The following is a 24,256-nucleotide window of genomic DNA, read 5'->3' as shown; positions in this document are numbered from 1 at the left end:
TTGCTTTTTTGTATGATTATTAAAAATAAATTGATTTACTGGTGATTGGAAATGTTTTTGTTGTGTGTTCCGGGAAATTTATTTTCTTTATTTGACTTAAACACTGATCAATGAATGTAAGCAAAATCCTCTTCCTGACCCCACTATAAAAATCCTACCCTGTCCATTTTCCTCTGTGTGTTTTATCTTATCTGAAGACTTGGTATAAACATCATGGAGTGTAAGCAGTGGTTGAATTGGTTAATACTTGCAATGATATGTCCTCTTACTGCAATTATTGGTCTTTTTGCTTAACCCTTATGCGTTGTTGAGGACGTTTTCGCCCACTAGGGGGTAAAGTTGAGTCTTATTTGGCCACAACTTTCTCTGTGTTTGATCTAATGGAATGATTTTTGGTGACAAATCTTATTTTGACCCATATTTTGGAATTTTTCAAAAAATCAACGGTACACTATGGGCAAATTCACTACCCTTTTGTTATGTTCGTGAATGAAAACATCCAGTAAATTAAACTGCTGTAAAAATGTATCAGATAAATATTTTTTTATGCAATTTTTTTGCATAAATCTATTAATCAACCTCAGTCCTGATCAAAACTACCAAATGTTTAAAAAAAAATCCAAGATTTTAACTCTTTAATTACCAAGTTAATAAATGATGTCACTGATTTGGGGAAAAAACCCCACAAAATTACATATTTTCAACTTAAAAAGTGATTGTGGACTGGATATTTTTTTACCTTTTATCAGTCTTGGGCGTGTCAAAGATTAGTAACAAGATTGGCTTTGATGCATTGTTAGTTTTTGTGCAGCATTATATTTTATTTTTTTCTCCCTCATTTGTTGTTGGTGGCTGTTTTTGCCTCATTGAGTTCCATTATAACAACATTTTTTGATTGCAAAGCCATGATACCATATAATCATGCATTCTTTATTGTTTGTGGTTTTCCCTTTTGGGAAGAGGTAAAAAATTTTATTTTTACAGTTGATCACTAGGTGGGACCATTAACCCTTTAGATAGGCCTGTGCAAAAAAAAAAGGTTTAGTTTCTGGCTTGTATATGGAGTTATATGGAGTATAACAGCAAATCATAGTGTTTGTGTGTGTGTGAGATTCTTGATTGTTGGTGGTTTTTCCCTGTTGGGAAGAGGTAACATTTGTTATTTTTTTATTGTTGAATACTAGGTGGGACCATTAACCCTTTAGATAGGCCTGTGCAAAAAAAGGCTTAGTTTCTGGCTTGTATTTTCAATTGTCAAATAATTTGTGGGAACACATGACCCTCAGCTGTTGCTTTAGTGACGTTGTATGACCAATTATTTTGGCATGTTTTTAGACTTCAGCCTATCTAAAACTGTTGTAAAAGCAGTCATTTAATTGCTGATAATTTTGATGTTTAAGGTTTTGTGCCATCAAATACTGGTATTTTAGAGCCTCTCAAGAATGGACTTGACGTTTAACCCCCATACCTTTGTTGAAAGCATTAGCATGTTTCAAGAGGTGACTTGAACTATCACTGTATTTCACAAACACACTGAAAGAGTTCATACTCAACGTTAACTCAATTGAAATCCAGCATTTTGACTGGATAACAAACAGTCAGATTTTCCATTCTGAATTCTTAATGCTCTTTTCCAAAAGATTAGCTATTACAAGGTCTCCCCAAACTATGAGATCCTGATGTTTGATATGGACGTTACACAGATAATCTTTTTGAGGGACTTCAAAAGAAATGATTTTGATCTGGACAATTTTAATTATGATGGTAAGCATTCTGTTTCTAAATTCTAAATTCGATTCCTTTTAATTTGGAAGCTGCTGATTCAAATGCATTTCATTGGTGTTTTTGTAAATAACAGATCAAACAGATACTAATATCACCTAACTCTAACATTTTATGCAGGATGCAAACAGAGGAGCTCAGCAAACCAACAACCTTCCTTGAGACCCAACATATCGTCATCGTATTCACTGATGGTCTCGACTTATATGTGTGTGTGTGTGTGTGTGTGTGTGTGTACCAGGTATTCCCTAAAGTCATGTGAAGAATGATCAGATGCATTTTAAATCATTGATTAAAGCTTCATTGGCAAAAAAAAACAGATCATAAAGAATCTCAAAGAGAGAGGTTTGACTGCAGTGAAGAAGTCTTCAGGACGTCCCAGAGTGTCCAGCAAGCACCAGGACCATCTCCTTCTGAGGAGTCAGCTACAGAATCATGTCTCCAACAGTGCAGAGCTTGCTCAGGACTGACAGCAGGTTGGTTTGAGAGCATCTGCAAGAACAGTGAGGCCAAGACTTTGACATCAGCCTGGTGTCAAGAAGGGCAGCAAAGAAGCCACTTCTCTCCAAGAAAAACGTCAAGGACAGACTGAAATTCTGCATGAAGTACAAGGATTGGACAGCAGAAGACTGGTGTAAAGTTATTTTCTCTGAAGCCCCCTTCCGACTGTTTGGGACACCTGGAAAATTGATTGTTCAGAGAAGAAAAGGTGAACGCTACCATGAGTCATGTGATGTGCCAACAGTAAAGCATCCTGACACCATCCATGTGCGGGGGTTGCTTTTCAACCAAGGGAGTGGGCTTTCTCATAATTCTGCCCGAAAACACTGCCATGAATAAAGAATGGTATCAAAACATCCTGCAAGAGGGACTTCTTCCAACGATCCATGAGAAATTTGGTGATGATCGATGCATTTTACTACCATGTTGGAGCTCCATATCACAAAGCAAGAGTGATAAAGAAGTGGCTGGAAGATCATTACATTGAAATTTTGGATCTGTGACCAAGCAACTCCCCGGATCTCAAAAAAATCGAAAATTGCAGAAAGTTTTGTGTGAAGGGTAGGTTTAGGGGTAGGGTTAGAGTAAGGAGATACAGTTTGTACAGTATGAATTATGCATGTATGAAGTATGAAAGGTCTCCATAAAACATGGAAACCAGCGTGTGTGTGTGTGTGTGTGTGTGTGTGTGTGTCTGTACTTAGGTATTTTGCGATTAAGTTTGTCAGAATTAAAAAATTAATACATGAAATGCCCAATGTATTGCAAGCATTACAGTATTATAAATTAGAACAGAGCAAGTAGTCTTTTTGAACAGACTTTTGAAGCAAATTGTTTCTGTATATTAACCTCTTTTTACTTGAAAGACACACATGGGGGTCCCACACATGTAGTGGACCAAATTAAACAGCTTGTCACCAAACATGATCCAAAGCAAAGCGGGAGGAGAAACTTGGTGAGCAATAAACTGTATTAATCATAATTGTTTTTGAAATCAAATTGTATAGACTTTGTTACTTTCATTCACAAGCAGCACTATCATCACTGTACATATTGATTTTGCCTTAATTATAAGTCTTTATAATTGATTTTATATTGATATGAATGTGTCCACGACTCTCTTTTCAGCACTTTCTGTATTTGAAGTTGGAGTTGATGTAAAAATAGAAGATATAAATCACTTGGTGTCACACAGGGACAAAGAAAAACATTTATTTAAGCTTCCAGACTTACATGAGGTGCAGAAGATATTTGACAAAATGATTGCTACTGTATCTATAATTCACTCATATTGAAATGTGAATATCTATGCAGCAGATTGCAGTATGCCAAAATTTAAATAGTTGGATAGAGACGTCTGTCAAGATTTCTGTCCTATATGTATTTCTGATGTTTAAATCTAGATATGTTTAATGCAATGAAAATGTGCCATTGATAGTATGTTCATATATATCTCTTTGATTTACTGTAGAATGTGGGACGAAGCCCTACAAGTCCAGTCGTATTGTCGGTGGAAAGGACTCGAATGAGGGAGAATGGCCCTGGCAGGTCAGCCTCCACATGAAAACACAAGGTCATGTGTGCGGGGCGTCTGTTATCAGTAACCGCTGGCTGGTCACTGCTGCTCACTGCGTGCAGGACAGTGAAAAGTTGAAGTGAGTTCTTATGTTCTGACCTCTTATGGGAAGTCTATCTGGGTCTACTTAACCAGGGTGAGACTAGTAAGTCCACCCTAAAACACGTGAAGCGCATCATTTCTCACCCTCACTATGACGACTTGAGCTACGACAATGACATCGCGCTGATGGAGTTGGACAGCCCTGTAACATTCAGCCAGAGCATCTGGCCCATCTGCTTACCTGAAGCCACACATGACTTCCCAGCAGGCAAATCTGTCTGGATCACTGGCTGGGGCAAACAGAGAGAGGAAGTTGGTAAGTCATGTAACAACCTATGCTACCATTCAAAAGTTTTAAATGCTAATGTCTTTATTTATTTGATCAAAAATACACTAAAAACTGTTTAATAACTGTCACCCCGTCCCTGAATACGGGACGCCTACATTTACTTCACTATATTACAATCTAATCTAATCTTGACAATCTATATATCGTTGGAAAGGTCTAAGACTCCCAAATATATATTTTACCAATGTTTTTTGTTAAATTATGTAGAAAAAGTAATAGATTAATTTATGACAAGAGTGCACACTCAAAAATCTAGACTATAACAGGAGTTTTGACCTTTGTTTAAAAAAAAGACTTCTTTGTTGCCTTTTTCTCTATCACATTTTAGAAATTATCAGAAATTACCGGTATATATCAACTGAAAACTTAAAATCTCAAAATTCATCCTTTAAAACCCATTTTAAAATTAGACATTGCATTCCCACGTAAATGGTACATCAATATCATGTTACAAAATGTTTTCAGTCATGAATTATAAAAATTTAGGTTTGTATCATGCATATTCAAGTCTATCTTCAAAAACGTGAGTGAAAGTTAAGGGGTTAAAATAACACTTTTCTATTTGAATATATTTTTAAATGACTTATTCCTGTGATTAAAGCTGAGTTTTCAGCAGTCATTACTTCAGACTTCAGTGTCACATGATCCTTCAGAAATCATTCTAATAGTTTAACAGTGTAATGTTTTGCTTAATGTTTTTGTTGTAACCGTGATGCATTTTTACAGAATTCTTTGATTAATAGTTCAAAAAAGTTGAAAGTTCAAAAGTTCAAAAGTAAAGCATTTATTTAAAATAGAAATATTTTGTAACATTATAAACAACTTTAGAAGAAGAAGAAGTAGACACTCTCCAGCCCTAAATCCATGAAAAAAACATTTGGTACCACTGTGTATTAGTTGGCCTTAACTACTAAATAATTACATAAAAAATAAGTACAATGTAGGCTACATATTGTGTTCATATTGTATCGCAAAACACTTTTGCTGCTATTGATGGGTACGTTTGGTATTATCGTGGGTAGGTTTAAGGAATGGGTCAACAGTGTAATTATAAATGTTATTACAGAAGTAATTACATGCAGGTGTTTTAAATATATATATAATTACAATATAACAACTTCTATGTGCACAATAAGTGGATTGTATCAAATGTTTATGTTAAATGTAAGTACATAGTAGTTAAGGCCAGATCATATAAAGTAGGACCTAACTTAAAAAAAAGTTTAAAATCATGTACACACATTATGAATTAAAATCCAGCCATAACAGTTGTCTGATAAAAATAAAAGTGATTAACCAAAACATGAATACAGCAAAACTACTAGACTTGCCAGTGCAATTTGTTTTGCACCTTTATGCATAAACCCTCTAGAGAAACTCAAATTTATTAAAGTGTGTCTAAACTCTTGACTGGTATTGTGTAAGTAAGAACACAATAAGACATGAGCTGCTCTGTTTGCCCAAACCAGATAATTAGAGACATTACTTAAGGTTTGCAGTGAATATCTCGAAAACCTAAAATTGTTAGTAAGCTAATAAAATGTCTTCTCCTTGCTTTAGACGCTGTTGCATCAGTGTTGCAGAAGGCCGAGGTGCGCATTATTAACAGCACTGTGTGCAGCAGGCTGATGGATGATGGGATAACACCACGCATGATCTGTGCAGGTGTATTGAGCGGAGGTGTAGACGCTTGTCAGGTGAAATGAAAGATCTTCTGGTTTCTTCACATTCAGATACATGTTATAGCCTTACATTTCTCAGTAACACACATATATTCCTCATTCCTCTGCCAGGGTGACTCAGGTGGTCCAATGACTTCCACTGAGAGCAATGGGCAGTTTATTTATTGTGGGCAGTTAAGGTCCTGCTTGAATATTATTTTAATTTTAAATGTATGCTGATAGAATTATATAATTTCTAAGATTTGTATGTTAGTTGCTGACTAAGTATATTTAGTGTGTGTGTGACAGTTTGTGTTCTTACTCCTTAGATCTCTTTTTACATCCATTGACATTTTGAAATATGTTTTGTTCAAACAATTGCCATTTTTTTTTAGATTTTATTTGTGCTATTTTGTTTACATAATTTTTGTTTTACTGTTATGTGCATCTGTGATTTAGTTAAAATGTTATATTTTTATAAATTGTTAACGCCCTCCTTGGGGGATTGGCGTTCCCATGATGTGCCTTGACATGGTGAATTATTTGATAAACATTAAAAGGGAAATTCTAATCTGCATTGTATTTGCTTATTTTTCATGTTGTGAATTCAGGGCTTGATGCTACATTGTAACAAAGTTATGAAAAATATTACAGTTGCATCAAATACATTTTAAATATAACAAATTTAACATGTTAATAGGTTAACACAAAAATGAAAATGTCTAAAGGTCAGTGAACACTTTTAATTCTCAAAAGTATATTATTTTTGTTTATATTGTACAATTATGTCGATGTAATTTCTTGTTTCTGTCCATTTCTATGAACTGTAATGTAAGGCTTGCAATTATTAGGCTATATTTGCATTTGTGAATTAAAAATTGGAAAATAAAATCATAACTAACCTTGTATTTTCTTACGGAGGATGAACCATTTGCAAAAAGTGTATTTTCTTCAGACAGAGTTTTCCTAAAGCTATTATAAAATATAATAATTTAGAATTTTTAAAGGCGAAAAAATTTGGATGAAACGTTTGCTTGTATGTGATAGGAATATTTGAATTTCTTTAACGTTTTCGTATTTCCTCAACTATTCATTCATTCATTCATTCATTCATTCAATCATTCATTTCCACATTTACTTATATATTTTAACTTATATATTTATTTATACACGAATATATGGATTTGTCTTTATTAATTCATTTGTGTGAATTTATTTAATTATTCAATCTGTACACAGTAGCAGTACGGTAACAATATTTTTAAGAAATCATTGTTTTACATAATGGATGTTGGAAATGCAGAATTACTGAGCGGAAGTTCAGATGACAGACCGAAAATGTGCACCAATGTTATTATTCCCACCGCCCTTGTGCGGAGATAGCTAACATATTCATTCCTAATTTCCAGTCACATTCATGATAAGATACTTTTAATATTTAATTGATGTCTGTAAATAGATAAATGAAAACGGTACATTTGGTCAAATTCATCAGAATATATTTAAAGGCTGAACGGGACGGTTAGCACATTGTATTAGCTAGTAGCAGAATTAGCAACACATCAAAGCTAGTTATTACATGCGTCTTTTGTCATAAATACACACGTACAAGTTGTCAAAACATTATTTTATTTTTATTTTTTCTATTCTAAATTCATCGGGTTTGTTGTCCTCAAATGTAATACGCAAAGGAAGTATCTTGACAGTTTGTCAGGTAACGTTATGTATGTTGATTTCGTTGTCATTAATTGCATTGTCACAAATTATTTATTTAATGGAAATGGAAATGCATCAATTTAATAATTATACATTTTAAAAGGCGAGTTAATTACTAAAATAATCCTAAAGTCCTACAAAATATTTATTTTCATATATCTTTATACCTGTTTCCTCCTTAGTTGATCATATTCAATTTTGTAAACACACGGATACCGTTTGTGCTGCTGTTGAAGGGTTAGGTAAAGATGGATGCATTGGATCACATCTTAACAGACCCACTGGAGTCTGAAATGGACTGGGATGGACGTGTGATGGAAGAGTGCATGCTGAGAAACTGTAGAGTTCGGGTTCCTGAAGATTTGCTGGAGGATGTGAGTTATTAGCCTTCTTGTTTATTATTTTATGAGAGTAAAAACAAAATCATCCATTTATCTTGTGTGCATTTGTGCCATTGCATGAGAGCAGCCTGAGATCTTCTTCTCAGTAATGAGTGAGAGCACATGGACAGATGTGCTCACAGATGCTCAGCGGACACATCTATGTCAACTCCTGCCTCAGTTCTCCGATAATAACATCTTAGAACAGAACAGCATCATCAGCGACCTTTTTAACAACCAGACTTTCTTCTTCGGAAACCCCTTGCACATTGCCCAGAAGCTGTTCAGAGGTTATGCTCTTTGCCTTTTATTTTCAACCCCTGTGTTTTAAAATACAACTTTGAATTCACTAAAATACAATTCAAAATCTAACTTCATGCATATTAGTTTGTTCATCTTTCCTTAGATGGTTACTTTAACCCAGAGGTGGTCAAGTACAGACAACTTTGTGCTAAATCACAGAAAAAAGGCACATCTACTCCCTTCAACAGTACTACCACAAATTACTCAAGCAGATCCTGGTTTCAAGAAAGGTACAAAGAAATCACAGACTTCACAGAAAAGCTAATCTTTCCATATACACTTCTGTTTAAAAGCTTGAAGTCAGTACGATTTTTCCTTTTTTGGATAAATATATAAGGATGCGTTAAATCGATTAAAAATCAGTGTAAAGACATTTCTATGAAAATTAAATACTAGTTAAATACTGTTCTTTTAAGTCTATTCATCAACGATTCCTGAAAATATGTATCATGATATCCTCAAAAATATTACGCATCACAACTGTTTTCAGCATTGAAAATATTAAGGAATGCATATAAGAATGATTCCTGAAGGATCATGTGACACTGGAGACTGGATTAATGGCTGCTGGAAATTCAGCTTTGGCATTAATTGCATTTTACAATATATTAAATAGAAAACAGATATTTTAAATTACAGTAATATTTCACAAAACGGAGGCATGCTGCCCCCTCTCATAAGGAAATGCTGGAGCAGAGGGTGAGACGTCGAGTGGGTCACATACTTGAAGGATGTGAAAACGGAGTGTGGGGACAGTGATGTGTCATCTGATAAAGATGGTGAGTGTGATGCAGTGTGAAAACATCTTTTTGAGCACCATTATCCTTTGTTGTAATCATGATTGATATAATGATTATGTGTTCATGTAAGCAGATACAGCCTCTTGGTTGCCTGTTGCTCAGTCACCTTCCTCCCCAAATCCAACCGTCTCTCTCAGGGTGCTACCCAGCCTTTCTACTCAGGACATGAAAACCAGAGGTCAGTTAAAGCTATGGATTTAACGCTATATGACATTATAAGAAGCTAAATATGATTTTCCATGTAGACAAGCCTGAGCTAGGTGAGAAGGAGCTAAGAGCCATGCTGCACAGACACACAGAGAAAAGAAAACGACAGCCAGTAAGTTGCTGAAAGGGGTCACTGTTTTATTACTTTTATTATTTATATTAATTTTTCCACTTGATGACCAGTTATAATGTTTTGCATTTTTAGTTAGTTGTATTCCTGCTGCACCTTTAAAGAGGTCATATGACGTTGCTAAAAAGAAGGTTATTTTGTGTATTTGGAGTAATGCAATGTGTTTATGGGGTTTAAGGTTAAAAAAATAGATTATTTTCCATATAATGTACATTACTGTTTCTCCTCAATGCCCCTCCTTTCTGAAAAATGTCGTTTATTTTTTTTACAATGCTCATAATTCTGAAAAAGCTAACTGTGCTCTGATTGGCCAGCTATCCAGTATGTTGTGATTGGCTGAATACCTCAAGCGTGTCATGGAAATTTTACGCCCCTTAACAAAGTGTCACGCCATCTCCTAGCTGGAGTCTCAGTTCGTTCACGTCCCATCATTGGTTCTCTTTAGCACTTCAGTCAATGTACTGTTAGGAGTAACTGAATAACTCGGGCATATTAGTTTATCTTGTGTCAGAGGGAGTCTCAGGCAAGTTTATAACCCGAATAACTTAAGTTATTTGTGGATTAGTGCATATTGGAGACGCAAACCATTTCAAACCATTCAGTTAAATTTAGTGACGTGGGGGCGTGTTAGAACAAGCTGTTTTAGGAGGGTGTGGTTGACTCATAAATTTTATTAAGAATATCTCTTTGGATATGAGACTTTAGTCTTTAAAACTTTACAGATCTTCCTAATGCACCAAGAGTTCGTAACACTCCAAAGAGAAAGGAAAACATTTAATTGCATCATATGACCCCTTTAAGAAACTCATTTTTGCATCTTATTTACAATAAATGGTGATTTTTAAGTGGTAAAATGTAAGTTCTTACAGATACAGCATGTTTTAATTGTACATCAAGCCCAAAATTACATTGTGCGCTAGGACAATGGTCTTCAAACTAGGCTCCGGGGACCTCCTGGTGCTCACAAGGGAGTGCAAGAGGATCCGTGAAAGAGTTTAAAAAAAATTGTGTAAAAATGTAAAATTAAGTAATAAAAAATAATAATAAAATAACTAAATATGTGAATAATAATTTGAACAAATAATATTTCTAGCAGTACTGTAGTGAGTACAAAATGTGATGTAACATAAAAGGAACTAAATATTTACAAATCACACACACAGGTTTGCACTTTTTTGTGGGGACATTCCATAGGCGTAATGTTTTTTACTGTACAAAATGTATTTTCTATCCTCTAACCCTGCACTTAAACCTACCCCTCACAAATACTGAAGGCATTTTTAGATTTCCAAAACACTTTATTCTATGTGATTTATGAGCTTGTTTCCTTAAGGGGACCAAAAAATGTCCCCACAAGCTCAAAATATACTGGTATTAATTACTGTACTTGTAGGGACATTTGGTTATCATAGCCTAGTAAATACCTGTACACACACATTAACAGTATTCACACACACACACACATATGGTCACAGTATAAAGTTATTACTTGGTACATGAAAATATATAGCTGCCTTTTAAATTTTAGGAGGGTGGGGGTGGGTCCCTCCCATGAGGGTGACTATGTTTGGGGGTCTGTCGCTTCTAAAACACTGAAAAACATTGCACTAAAAGACAAGATAGAAATAAGTAATGATGTTATTTTTAGGATCACCCTGACCTGATGACCTCTGACCTCAATCTTGGTGATATCATGACTCGAGTCAACATTGGCAAAAAAGGATCTGTTACAAGTGAGAATGATGCATTTGTTTGCTTCTCTTAAATATGAGATGCATGAATTATCGCAGCAGGTGGAAATCTATGTGCTCCGTGTCTGTGCTTTTGACCAGTAGACATATTTGACCTGGCTGTACCTAAGAAGAAGATAAAGGAAGAGAGGAGGAAGAAAAAGATGCGGCCTATAAAAATGGAATCATAGGAGGTCTGTGATATTCAGATGTGTGAAGCTTCCATGAACCCAGGTCTTGCTGATGTCCCCACTGCTCCTCCACAAAGCGTTAAAGAAGAGTAGGTCTTTCTACTGTACATAAGATACTTTGTACACAACTCTCAGCATTTAAATATCTCATACTAACCCATTTTACTTTTGTACAAAAGGCCCATAGATGAGTCCCAGACGAGCCCTGACACAGTGGAAGAGATAGCTATGAGCTTTTTTCATGTGCTTGAGGACATCCTCAGACTTGAAAGTCTAGCAACATCCTCAACAGTACATGTAACACATTTGTATAGATATATACAGTATTTTTCAGAGGTTTAGACACTTTCCATCACACTTTAGTTTGGGGACCAAGTCTCACTATTAACTACAACTTTTGCCTTAATTAACTCCTAATTTGCTGCTTATTAATAGTTATTAAGGTAGTTGTTAAGTTTAGGTATGGGTAAAACAACATTTTTTTTCTATTCTGCAAAGGATGCATGAAGTTGATCAAAAAAGGACAATAAATCCTAATTTCAGAATCATTTCTGAAGGATCATGTGACACAAACTTAAAATCTGAAATATCATGTTTGCAGAGATAGCTGAGGGGAGTTAAATAGTATTTCACTGACCTTGCTGCTCACCCTTAACATTGAGAGTATTGTCCCGTTTATTGTTGCTCTCAGGTGGAGGAGAAGGTCCAACAGTGGCAGTCATCTCCAGCCAGCACACTCAACCCCTGGTTCTCTTTGGCCCTCTGCTGGTCAGAGTTGGTAGTTTCTGCTCTACAGTTTCTTGCTGGAGAGAGCAAAGGTATACCTGAAACATTTTTTAAATGAAAATTTCCTGAAGCTGTCATTTATTATTTATAATTTGAATGATACATGTTGATATTCGGACTTGTGCTTGATGTCTCTGTTTGCTGTCAGCTGGTGTAATGGCTCTGCCTAGTGGCTTCATACCTTTTGTGGAGTTCAAGGAACTTTCCCAGCAATGGAAATGGATAGGTGAATGGAAACATAGGCTGTTTAAATGTATAGGGTTGCATAATACACTACCATTCAAAAGTTTGCGCTTGGAAAGTTAATTTATTTTGATAAAAAAAAAAAAAAAATGCAATCAAAACAGTAATATTGTGAAATATTATGAGAATATAAAATGTTAATATATTTTAAAATCATTCAGAATTACAGTCATTCTGATATACTGATCTGGTGCCCATGAAACCTTTTTGGTTATCAATGATGTTGAAAAAAATTATGCTGCTTAATATTTTTATGGAAAAGGTGATTTTTATTGGGGGGGGTAATAAAATTTATTTGTGACTACAAAACACATTTTTAAACGAGTGTCTTTCAGATGAAGGGGTTTTTAGATTATATGTAAATTCATACATTTCATGCTCAGGTTCATTCATGTACATCAAAACCCCCAGTAGTGTGCATTTCTTTACACTGATATGTACAGGTCCAAGTCAGGAAGCAGACAAAGATCTAAGTGCCCTGTGCCAGGTATGGCTGGAGTCAGAGGATCATGTGATTGTCAAGGTAGTAAACGTCTTCTAAGCTTTTTCACAAAGATGTAGTGGCACACTCGCTGATTTCTGTTTCTGTTATGTTTGTTTTACAGCAAGAGGGAGAGGAGACCGCAGAGCTTACTCCTCCAACACCCAGAGTGTGAGTTTGACAGTGGATTACAGTGTGTTTACTTAACCATAAGTGTCATACTTGAACAACAACTCCTTTGTCTTTTTAGTTGCCACTGGTGCACATGTCATTTTTTATGCTGTTTTTTTCCTGTTCTTAATTAGATGGACTGAGTATGTGGTGAGGCCTAGTACAGGAGAGGAGAGGCATGTTTTTCAAGAGCAGGTTAGTACTTGGGTCTGACCTACCCTAAAAAGGCATGCTGTCAAACGCATTTTTTTTACATTGTTGTACCGCTTGTGGAACGTAGTCTGTTATTATTCTTTCAATCAATGGAGTGTTTGTGTTTTTTAGGAGCAGCAGCATTATGATCAACCGCATAAGGCCTTCATTTACCGAATGCACGGCTTTGAGTCTGTGGTGGGACCAGTCAAGGGAGTTTTTGATAAGGAGACGTCGCTCAATAAAGCACGAGAGCATTCTTTACTGCGCTCTGACAGACCAGCTTATGTCACCATACTATCTCTTGGTAACCACTGGGTCCTCTCTTTTTTCTTTTTGCAGTTCAGTTAAGGATGTGTTATACTGACATAGTTTATTAAACCATGTCAGTACAATACATTACTTATTAAGATCCTTTTTTCTTCCCAATTTCTAGTGTTAGTTCCACAAAATAATTACAGTTATCAGGGATAGTTCACCAAAATAAGAATTCTTCTGTCTTTCCTTACCCATTTCTCTAATTATTATGAAAAGAATGGTCAGTAAGAAAGGAAGTTCAAATGAGTTTGTAATGACATGAACCATGGGAAAGTCAGATTTGAATGGTCTTGAATTAAAAAATGTTCTGTTTGCAAAAACAGTGCGAGATGCTGCTGCCAGGCTTCCTAACGGAGAAGGTACTAGAGCTGAGATTTGTGAATTACTCAAGGACTCCCAGTTCTTAGCCCCTGATGTCACCAGCGCTCAGGTCAGACGTGTTTTATGCTCCCATATTTACTGTTTTAACACATTAGTCAGTGTAACACTTAACGCATTTTGTCCATTTTTAGGTAAACACTGTGGTTAGCGGTGCCCTCGATCACCTGCACTACGAAAAAGACCCTTGCGTGAAATACGACATCGGCCGCAAGCTGTGGATCTACCTCCACAGGGACCGGAGCCAGGAGGAATTTGGTAAGCAACCCTGGCTGTAACCAGTGCATTTACGTAAAATCAAAAAGGTTTCATTGCCACAGGCAGATTGTGGATCAGTACGTGTGCTTGCTGTCACACTTCACTAAAGAATCCCATTTATATTGCCGACAAGTAGAACAGGTTTAGTCTTTGGAGAATAGCAGGCTGTATCATGTTTCCATATGCTGCAATTAGTAAATATGAACCTGCAAATCAGACATGACAGGATGATACCAAAACCAGTGTAATTTTAGTAGTATGTACTATTTTATTTTAACAAATAGATTTTGTTTTTATATTTTAAGTTTTCATTTTATATATATATATATATTTCTATATAGCATTTGTTTATTTTTATTGCAGTTGTAGTCATTGTAGCATTTCAGCTTAAACTTAAAAATGTTGCCTTGGCAGTTAACTGAAATTTAAGAGACATAGCCTTGCACACCAGATGCTTCCAGAATGTTTCCTGATTCTCGAATAACTATGCAAATAAAGTTTAAAAGGAAGAGGTTGCCTAAAATATTGTCTAGTTACATGCTGGATTTAATGTTAAATAGATCCAGATACTAAACGTGAATCTCTTGAATCAGAGCGAATACACCAGGCCCAGGCTGCAGCTGCCAAAGCCAAGAAAGCTCTGCAGCAGAAGCCCAAACCAGCCCCCAAACCTGTAAGATCTTCCACACTCATCCTCCTCTGATATTGTCTTTTCACACTAATTTGAAATGTAAAGTGTCCCTGTTGGTCCATGCTGATGTGCATCAGCTGTTGCATATGTTCATGTTCGTGTGTGTGTAATGTAGAAGGCAGGTGGTAAGGAGCCAGGAAGTAAGAATGGTGCTGCAGAGGCTGGTCAGAGCTCAGGGAGTGAAGGAGCAGCCATTGCAGCTGCCAGTTTGTGTCAACCTCCCTCCACCCCAGCACCAAGCACACATGGAACCCCTAAATCCCCCCTCCCTTCCACAGCAGCTACTCCAACCAAAGTAGGCCCCCCAGAACCCATCAAAAGCACTCCAAGGTCAGTGGCTGATAAACATCTAAGAAGGAATTTACCTTAGGAGTGAATCTGGCAAATTCAATTCCTTTATAGTTAGCTCAACCAAAAATGTAAATCTTGTCATTACTTTTTCACCTTCAGTTTGTCTTTTTCAATTTCCCATATGACTGACTGACGTCTGTGGGACACTGAGGGAATTAAAAATTCTTGAGAATGTTCATTCTACTGAAATCCTTAGTCTTTCATTTTCTGATCAAGTCATGCAGGTTTTAAAAACAACATGAGGGTGAGGTAATGAAACCGTTTCCTTTTTTGGTTGAACTATTTCTTATCTCACAGAGACAAATTCTGACAAAAGTTTGGTTAAAGGGGTATCATGCAAGTTTTCCTTTCTCTTTGGAGTGTTACAAGCTGATTGTGCATATATAAGATACCTGAAGTTGCAAAGACTAAAGTCTCAAAACCAAAGAGATATTATTTTAATTTAAGTTAAGACTCTGCCACGCCCCCTAAAAATGCTCGTTTAAAAACAGCCCCACATGTCTACGTCACTATGTGGAAATATTTGCGTAATGCCACCCAAATGTTCACACAAAGAAAGAAGGCATAGTTTCAGTAACAGCCGTTAGTGTTGAAGCAGTTAGGGAGATGCTGTGTGTATGAAGGCGAAAGCAAAAGCACTTTATTTGACCTTCCGAAAGTAGGTGCATTTAGGAACAGAGGAGCAACAGATGGATGACTGTTTTGTGGACCTAGGAGAGGAGGTCATTCTTGACTATGCTACGACAATCTGGCGATTCTGAATCAGCTACTGTAAGTATGTTTTGTTATTAGTGTAAGTATTTGCTATTGACTGTTCAAATGTGGAGTGTGAGAGAGAGAGAGAGAGAGAGAGAGAGAGAGAGAGAGACTGGGTCACACAGTGGAGTCAGCTGTCTTAACTGTCCGTGGATTGTGTTCTGCAAACACATGAGCTTCATCACTGTGTCTGTTACACCACTCTGTTCCCCTTTTGGGCTTGAACTGATGGTAAAACTAAGGACTTTATTAACTGTTTTGAAAGGACATTATTTTATTTCGAAAGATGATGCTCGCGATTATGAAAAGGGTTGTTACATTTCCGATGAGTGCTTGTGGTGTTCAGCCAATCACAATGCACTGGGTCAGTTGGCCAATCAGAGCAAGACTGCGCTTGTCTGATGGAGGGACTTTGTAGAAAATGATGCTTTTGAGAGAGGCGGGGCATAGAGGACCTATAATAATGTACAGTATTTGAAAAAGAATGTGTTTTTTGCACATTAAAGCATGTCAACATATTCTGTTACACCAAATACACAAAATAATGACCTTTAAAGAAGTATCATATGACTTATATTGACCAAAGGACATATTCAGCTGTACTGCTGCTCACATGCTCCATTCTTTATTATTTGACTTTAATTATCATAATGTAATTTATCTTTTTTTACCCAGTGTCCTGCTGGTGTCTCCTCCTTCCATGCCTCAGTTAGGAACATTGCTAACTGCTAGTCAGCCTGGCCCACAGGTTTCCCAGCAAGCCTCTCCACAGCCTGCAACTCGGGTAGTGGCACACTCTGCTGCTACTGGTTCTCTACCTCAGGTGCGTGTGGTCACTGCTCAGACCGGTCTTAAGACACCCTCTGCAGGCCAGGCCGCCACATTACTGCATCAGAGCCCTCACCACATCCGGGTGCCAGTCACTGTGGCCCATGGAAAGAGCATCACGCAGGTGCACTACAGCATCTCAGATTACAATAATGTTTGTGCATTTAGTGTAGTATGAACAGGTGGCGTGTGTTATTGTATTAGACCCTTGTTTGTCTGTCTTTCTGCAGGCGGTGGTGACTCTACCGCTAAGAGCCCAGTCTGCAGGAAGTCCCATTCAGGTGCAGGCTTCACGGGGTCAGGCCAGTCTTAATATTACAGGTCTTGCCTCTGCGGTCACAGTAACCAAACCTCAGACGAGCTCCCCTGCCAGCCCAGTATTGCAGGGTGTCAGCAGCCAGAATATCATCAAACTGGTACAAACTGCATTAGACTCTGTTTACACCAGAAATAAACAGTGGATGCATGAAATATGGGAACCATACTGGTTATTGGACAATATTAGATATCAGATGTTGGATATCTACATCAGACATGCCTGTTTTTGCTTTTAGATTACCTTTGCTTACACTTTACTTAACCCTCCTATTGCATTACAAAACTGTACACACTTCTAACATTCCCAGGGCATGTTAAAATATGAGCTTACAAAGCTTAAAATTCTTAATAAAACTTAATATTTTTAAACTAAATCCATATTGTATCAAATCAGTAAATCGTCATTAAATACTGAATGTGCAGAAAATGTTAAAATTTTGAATGTTACCATGTTTTGCTGTTTTTACTACATTTACCCCCTTTATATTAATTAAAAGTTTAAAATTAGTCATTATTAGTCATTAGTCATTAAAAGTACTAATCATTTCAAATGCAAAATAAATATTCATTTTTCATGCTGTAAATTATAGTGCTGATTCTTAAATTCACTTGAAATCACAAAATGATTGTTTTTAGTATCAAAATATTCTAATATCAGCCATTTACATTTACCATTTGAAAAATGTAGTTTCTAGGATTGATTGCTTATATATTAGGTTAAAAAACAACAACAACAATATAGGTTTACATATCCAAAATCAAAATTGGGTTTAGGTGCAGGACAAAATAAAAGCAATAAATGAAGAAACCTTGCACTGTTTTGTTAATAAAATTTCTGGAGCTGTAATTTCAGTTTCAGTCTACTAGTAACAATTTTGTACCCATATTAATATTAAATGGCTCTTATTTTATTATATTTATATATCTTGGTCAATGAATTGATTTTCCCTTAATATATATATATATACATGAAAATAAATGCTGACTTATCTTTATTGGCCAGAATGTATCTGTACATTTCTAATTAAAACACAGTGTGATAAATGGCAGATATTATCTATTCTATGTCCATGTTAAATCTCACTCTCTTTTGTTTCAACCAGGTTGCAATAACTGGTCAATTAGGTGTAAAAATCCAGAGTGGGGCAGGGATCCCTCTCACTGCCACTAACCTCCGAATTCAGGGGAAGGATGTGCTCCGCTTGCCCCCCTCCTCAATTACGACCGACGCCAAAGGTCAGACGGTACTTCGCATCACCCCGGACATGATGGCCACTCTCACTAAATCTCCAGTGGCCACTGTCAAACTCACTCCAGACATGATGAGCAGTGCTACAAGCTCAGGCAGCAAGAGCATCTCTGCCACACTACATGTGTCTCCACCACAGCCCTCACCTCCTGCCTCTGCAACAGCTGAGAACCTGGCTGCCAAAACACAGGCCACCCTAGTGAAGGTTCACCCCGAGCTGAAAACCACCTGTGACACCGCCATCCGCCTCATGCCTACCTTGGCCGTCACTATGGCTGACCCCAAGGCCCGCACATTCTCCACTGTCACCTCGCCTGACTCTAAAGCTGGCACCACTATTCGAATAGTGCCAAACCTTGGTGTCATCCCTCAGAAAACAGGTCAGACTGTCTCAATCAGCAAGACCACCACAAGTACAAAGCCTGTCACCGTATCATCAGGGGCGGCCACTGTGACCATAGCCACCAGTGGAGTGGGAGGGGCTAAAGGCGTGACGCTGAGCCCTGCAGGCACAGGCTCTACCCTTTCACTGGGCACTGCTGCGGCCGCGGTCAGACAGGTGCCGGTCACTGCTACTGTAGTAGCCACACAAGCTGTACGTTCATCTTTTAGAATATGTTTCATTAACACCTTTCAAAATAAGGTTGTTTGAAAAACACTTTTTATAAAAAGAAATAAAAAAATTTATATCATTTGTCATTTTTTTATTTGGAATCATATAATGTTTATATAGTCAATTAAAAATAAACTACATTTGTACAATTTATTTTCACCAAGATTGCATTTAGTTGAGAAATGTAGTTTTGCATTTAGATCAAAAATACACTTATTTATATTATTTATACTTATAAATATTATTTTAATTTACAATAACTCTTCTCTATTTTAAAATGTAATTTATTTGATGACAAAGCAGAATTTGCAGCAGCCATTAAGTCTTCAGTGTCACATGATCCATGTTTATCAGTGTAAAAAACCGTAAAAACTTTTTTTTTTTTTAGGATTCTCTGATGAATAGAAAGTTCAAAAGAGCATAATTTATGTTAATACATTAGTAATTGATTTGAATTTGTTGAATCTAAAAGGCAGCATTGCATGTATGCATCCTTTGTAGAAAATGCAATCCCATAACAAGCTTAGTTAAAAATGTAAAAATATGATTATAAATATACTTAATTCATTTAATCAAGAATACTATTAATATAAAACTATGAAATATAATAAAAGTCACATACATACTGCTTGTTTTTGTAGCACATCATTCACTTAGCAAAATGGAAAGTAATATGTTTTGCATAACTGCCTGTTACAATGATGACTGAAATTCTAATCTTTGCTCTTTTCAGGGAAAACTTCCCACAAGGATCACGGTGCCTCTATCTGTCCTCAGCCAACCCTTGAAAAATAAGAGTGTGGTCACTACTCCCATACTTAAAGGGAACATAAGCACCAAGTGAGCATTCTGTTTCATCATCTAATAGTAAACAAACAGTAATCTTAAATGACAGCCTTTTTTATTTATGTTCCCTATCAGCTGAAATGGCAAATATGTCTTCTGTTTTTAGTATCAGCAATCTGGGGAGGAACATTATCCTAACTACCATGCCAGCAGGCACCAAGTTGATTGCTGGGAACAAGCCTGTCAGCTTTGTGACTGTTTAACAGCTGCAGCAGCTACAGCAGCAGGGACAGGCCACAAAGGTTGACTCATCAGACTTTACCAGTTCACTTCTAAATGACCTAGAACTGGTCTTACAAGCCAAACCATTCATGTGAGTTAACCGATTATGTTTCTCTGCCCTAGGTTCGAATCCAGACAGTATCAGCTCAACAGCTACAGTGCACAGCCACCAGCTCTCCGAAATCCACAGTGTCGACGGTAGTGGTCTCTACTGCACCCTCGCCAAAGACAAACCCAGACCCCAATGAGAAGCACAATAGTTAAAAGACCATAGCTCTAGCAATTTTTCTTCAGATTAAGATAAAACATCATACAAAATAAGCATAGTCTTCAAAACAAAAAGAGTATACTTTCCCAAGAAGCTTGCGTATGGGCAAAGCAGTGTCAGATTGTCCTGATGCAGCATTTCTGTAACTTCGTTCCCAGCATTTCAGTTATATGTTGAAAAAGGAAGTTTGATTTGAATTCTAATTATATTGTAAGGAAAGAAAGATCTTTGTTCAAGTGAATGGTTTCTCCTTCTAGATAGAAGCCGTTGACATGTACACAGAGGCAAGTTTGTTTATTTGTACTTTTCATATCATATGTTCCTCTAAAGAAAGGTCATTTAACGAGTACTGTTTATATTCAGTAAAATATAAAAATCAAATAAAAACAACTGTTACGTTAACTAAACCAAACCGAATCTAGGACTTAAATACCCTGTATTTAAATGATGTATATGTAAAACTACAAATTTGCCTGTTTTGGGCCTTTTCGTTTACATGTGGTCAGTAACATAAATCAAACTGACAAACAATCACATGGTTGTATGTTCATTTACATTTTATTATAAAACATCTGAATGCATTATTATGCAACTATTACAGGTATTTAGGAGTGAACATCATTCAAACGTGTTTTATATCCTGAAATAATATGGTGATCTATTCTGTACCTCTAGTTTGGCAAATCTCAGGGTCTTTCCAGGTGCTTCTGACACCTGTGACAACCACATTATTTACAAGTCCATTTGGATGTGATATTTTCAGCATGAGCGCTTTTGAGAATCTTTTGCATTGAAATGGTGCAAACATAAGCTCATATAGTCCTATTAGAAAGTCAGCTTGCTAGAAAAAGCTTTGCATTCAGTCTTGGCAGTCATCATAGGCTCTCGCTACTCTTCATCTGATTCCTGGAGCAAAGCCTTCTGGGAGCTAGAATCTGAGGCAGCGCACTTTCTGAGGCCCAACTCCATGTCACCGAGCTTCCTTCCTTCACACCATTTTGAACACCTGGAAAGATCATGGGCACAATGTAAGCACAATGAAATAGTGGAAACTATTTGAGTCATCCAAAATGGTGTCCACCTACCAAAAAACTCCACAGTAGCAGATGCCCACAACAATTAGAGCCACAGCGCAATGCCAGCAGAAGCACATGGTGATGAACATGATGTTATCATGTCTGTCCAGATCCCACTCTTCTCCATTTAGAGGATACAGCACAAACCCGATCTGAAACACAGCAACACATCTCCATATTGTAATGACGTCATTTCTCGTTTTAAACCAGATTTTTCTACACCTGATGTTGTCTTTACCTGATAAAACCATGTGCCTTGTAGGAAGGCCAAACTGCACCTAAGAAGTTCCAGCACTGTGTTATCTCGCTTAAACACCTCCATCATTGTGCTGGCGGCTCCACCAAACACCGCAAACAGAAGCAGAGAGTGAATGTGCTGGTCCAGAGGAGGACGATTGTGGACATGGAAATAGAAAAGGAACCCTGGAAGGGAGAAGCGATGACATTTCAGGAAGCTCAATGGTGGGATATCGCTGCATATTCACTTCATTAATGGCTCATTTTGTTTATACCTTCCACAAAGAGAGCCAAAGAAAGGGAGAGACGGTCAAGACCAACTGGAACGTGGCGAGAAGACATGCTGAGAACATCTGCGATGCCAGAGATACCGAAGAACAAGTACATGGTGCTGTGCTGCCAGTTCATCAGCTTCACCCAGCCGCCCTGATACAGATGTGCGTGAGGGCCATCAGGCACAAACTGCTCTGCCATGATTCCTGGGGACAGATTTCAGTGTAAATTTCACTTATTTTAAAAGAAGCAGATTAAAAATTATTTATTCATAAAATTTGAAACGTGTAAGTATAAATAAATGTTCATTTTATTAGCACAGTGAATATTTTGCCTCATGTAATCCTCATCCTTTTACCATTATATAGGAAATTAGATAGGAAACCAGGGGAAAGAATTGTGTATGTGATTTGCAGCTCACCAACAAATGCAAAAAAGATCTTCAGAGCTCCTTCGATTAAATCTATGCGGCTGAGTACAGTGTGCATTTGTCTGTCTCTTTCCCCATGTTGCCTCTCTTTTTTCCTCTGTATCTGTCGGAACGGGTACTTTATTGACCACCACAGGCCAAACAGCAGGAAGAATGTACCAGGTAATGCATGTCCCTTGAAGTTGGCCATTATACCCCTGAAAAAAAAAAAACATGTAAAATGTACAAAAAAAGTCAAAAATAAATATTTCAATGTTGACTACAACAAAATACATAAAAGTTGCCTCCAGCGACTAGACCCTTGTTTAAAGCTGGTTTTCATAGGACCTGGACATCAATCAGTGTCATGCAAACTAAAGTTCAGTAATGATAAGCCTTTATTACTTAAAGCTATTACAACAGGCAGTTCTCTGATAATAATTAAAGAAATATGTAGATATGAAAAATTGATAGGAATGTATACTTATGATGCTCATATCAGAGAAAGGATATTAGCTTAGACTAGTCTTAAGAAGTTTCAGAAGGTCATTACTTGTTTAAGACTGGTCTTAACTTTTCAAAGTCAGTTATAAAAAGGGAGAATGGTCTGATTTGAATCCAAAGAGTAAGTCTGGTTATCTCTTGGCTAGCTACTTTTTGGTCAAACTAGTTACTAAGACACTGTCTTAACATATAGCTGCTACGTTTATACAGCTGGCCCCAGGTAACTGGTTGGGATCCATATCAGCTATAAATAATTTGTCTTATAAAGCTCTTTCTAATAAAGATCAGACATAGTTAAATTCCTATAATCAACTTTTAATCTTGCTGCACCCCTGCACCTAAGATGCTTCATGTTTAAACCCCACACCTTTAAACATGAAGCATCTTAGCGAGTTCTCCTGGTCGCTGTCAGTAAGGTTGGAAATCAAGTTTTTCCCGATAGGTAAGATAGCGCTTTATTTACTCGCGCGCCTGTGGGAGAGTGTGTTGTTTTGCAAATTAATCAAGTCGACTATTGTCTCAGCGCAGTAATGTAGCAGAATTCTTGAAGCAGCCCATTTACCATAGTAACTACAGTTTTGGATAAAATATAACTACAATAGTTATTGTTACTGAAATTAAACATGGGGTACCCACTTTCATTAAAAAAAAAAAACGAACCAAAGAATGTTTATCTCTTGCTTGTTTGAAAGAGACGTGATTTATGATAATTTTACAGTAGTAACAATAATTCGAAATACTGTTATTTTGGCCAAAACTGTCCCAATAACCCACTAAATGTAATTAATGTACAGATCTAATATCAGAAAAATCACCCAAGTTAGGTGAATGTTAGAGCTTGAGACTGGGCAGTATTAATATTCATATAGGCGAGTTCATAAAATAAATCAATAATCTCTGGTATGAATTTCCATAATTTAATTATATAGGCTACCAAAAGATGAGCATATGGAGTTGAAGGTGTAATCTTGTTTGTTTACTCTACCTTAACTCTGGCCTGTTGTGTCACGGCGGGGCGCCCAGTGCTCCTCTGCAGGTCTTGTGATGGAAATATCCTAGTTACCTGTCCTCAAAAAGCGCACCTGCTCACCTGCCTTGGGTTATAATGTATAACCACGCCCCTCTTGTGCTTGACTGACAGAACGAACAACTTAGAAAAGATGACCCCGCCCACCTGCTCCTGGTACGTTTATCTATACGCAGCTGTTTTGTCAAATATGTTTGTGTTTGTTTTCATATTGTTATATAGGCAGCATTGTAGAATATATAGCCTAAATATTAAAAAGATAGTTAACACAAAAAATGGGTAAAAAAATCTGTTTAGGTATGTAGGTATTGATGAATTTGTACAGGAAAGAGTAATGGTTGTTAATATATAAACCATTCACGGAAGCTGTTCACAAGAACACACAACAAACAA

The 24,256-nt window shown here is 36.9% G+C and overlaps 1 protein-coding gene and 2 pseudogenes across 1 annotated transcript; 2 read left to right on the top strand and 1 right to left on the bottom strand.

Annotated features, from left to right (window-relative positions):
- Window positions 1–1,903: 1,903 nt before the first annotated feature.
- LOC132116581 (suppressor of tumorigenicity 14 protein homolog) lies at window positions 1,904–6,529 on the top strand (annotated as a pseudogene).
- A 1,335-nt stretch (window positions 6,530–7,864) lies between these two features.
- Window positions 7,865–20,451, top strand: LOC132116719 (nuclear factor related to kappa-B-binding protein-like; annotated as a pseudogene).
- Window positions 20,452–20,868: 417 nt separating this feature from the next.
- tmem45b (transmembrane protein 45B) lies at window positions 20,869–23,946 on the bottom strand. The gene is made up of 6 exons (XM_059525590.1): window positions 23,822–23,946; window positions 22,345–22,550; window positions 21,926–22,129; window positions 21,652–21,836; window positions 21,423–21,565; window positions 20,869–21,343 (listed from the first exon to the last, which is right to left on the bottom strand). Exons 2-6 carry the CDS (start codon window positions 22,541–22,543, stop codon window positions 21,226–21,228), a joined length of 849 nt encoding a protein of 282 aa, XP_059381573.1. The 5' UTR covers window positions 22,544–22,550; window positions 23,822–23,946; the 3' UTR covers window positions 20,869–21,225.
- Window positions 23,947–24,256: the final 310 nt, after the last annotated feature.

This window comes from Carassius carassius, chromosome 36, assembly GCF_963082965.1.
Source record: "Carassius carassius chromosome 36, fCarCar2.1, whole genome shotgun sequence".
In the NCBI taxonomy this organism is placed as follows: domain Eukaryota; kingdom Metazoa; phylum Chordata; class Actinopteri; order Cypriniformes; family Cyprinidae; genus Carassius; species Carassius carassius.
This window is presented reverse-complemented; position numbering and strand designations above follow the sequence as displayed.

Excerpts from the sequence above, each read along its gene's own strand:
- tmem45b (XM_059525590.1), bottom strand. The coding sequence starts at position 22,543 with ATGGCCAACTTCAAGGGACATGCATTACCTGGTACATTCTTCCTGCTG. Across the intron at positions 21,837-21,925 it reads TTTGGCTCTCTTTGTGGAAG|GGTTCCTTTTCTATTTCCAT; the intron begins GTATAAACAAAA and ends TCTCCCTTCCAG. Across the intron at positions 21,344-21,422 it reads TGCTACTGTGGAGTTTTTTG|GTGTTCAAAATGGTGTGAAG; the intron begins GTAGGTGGACAC and ends TGATCTTTCCAG.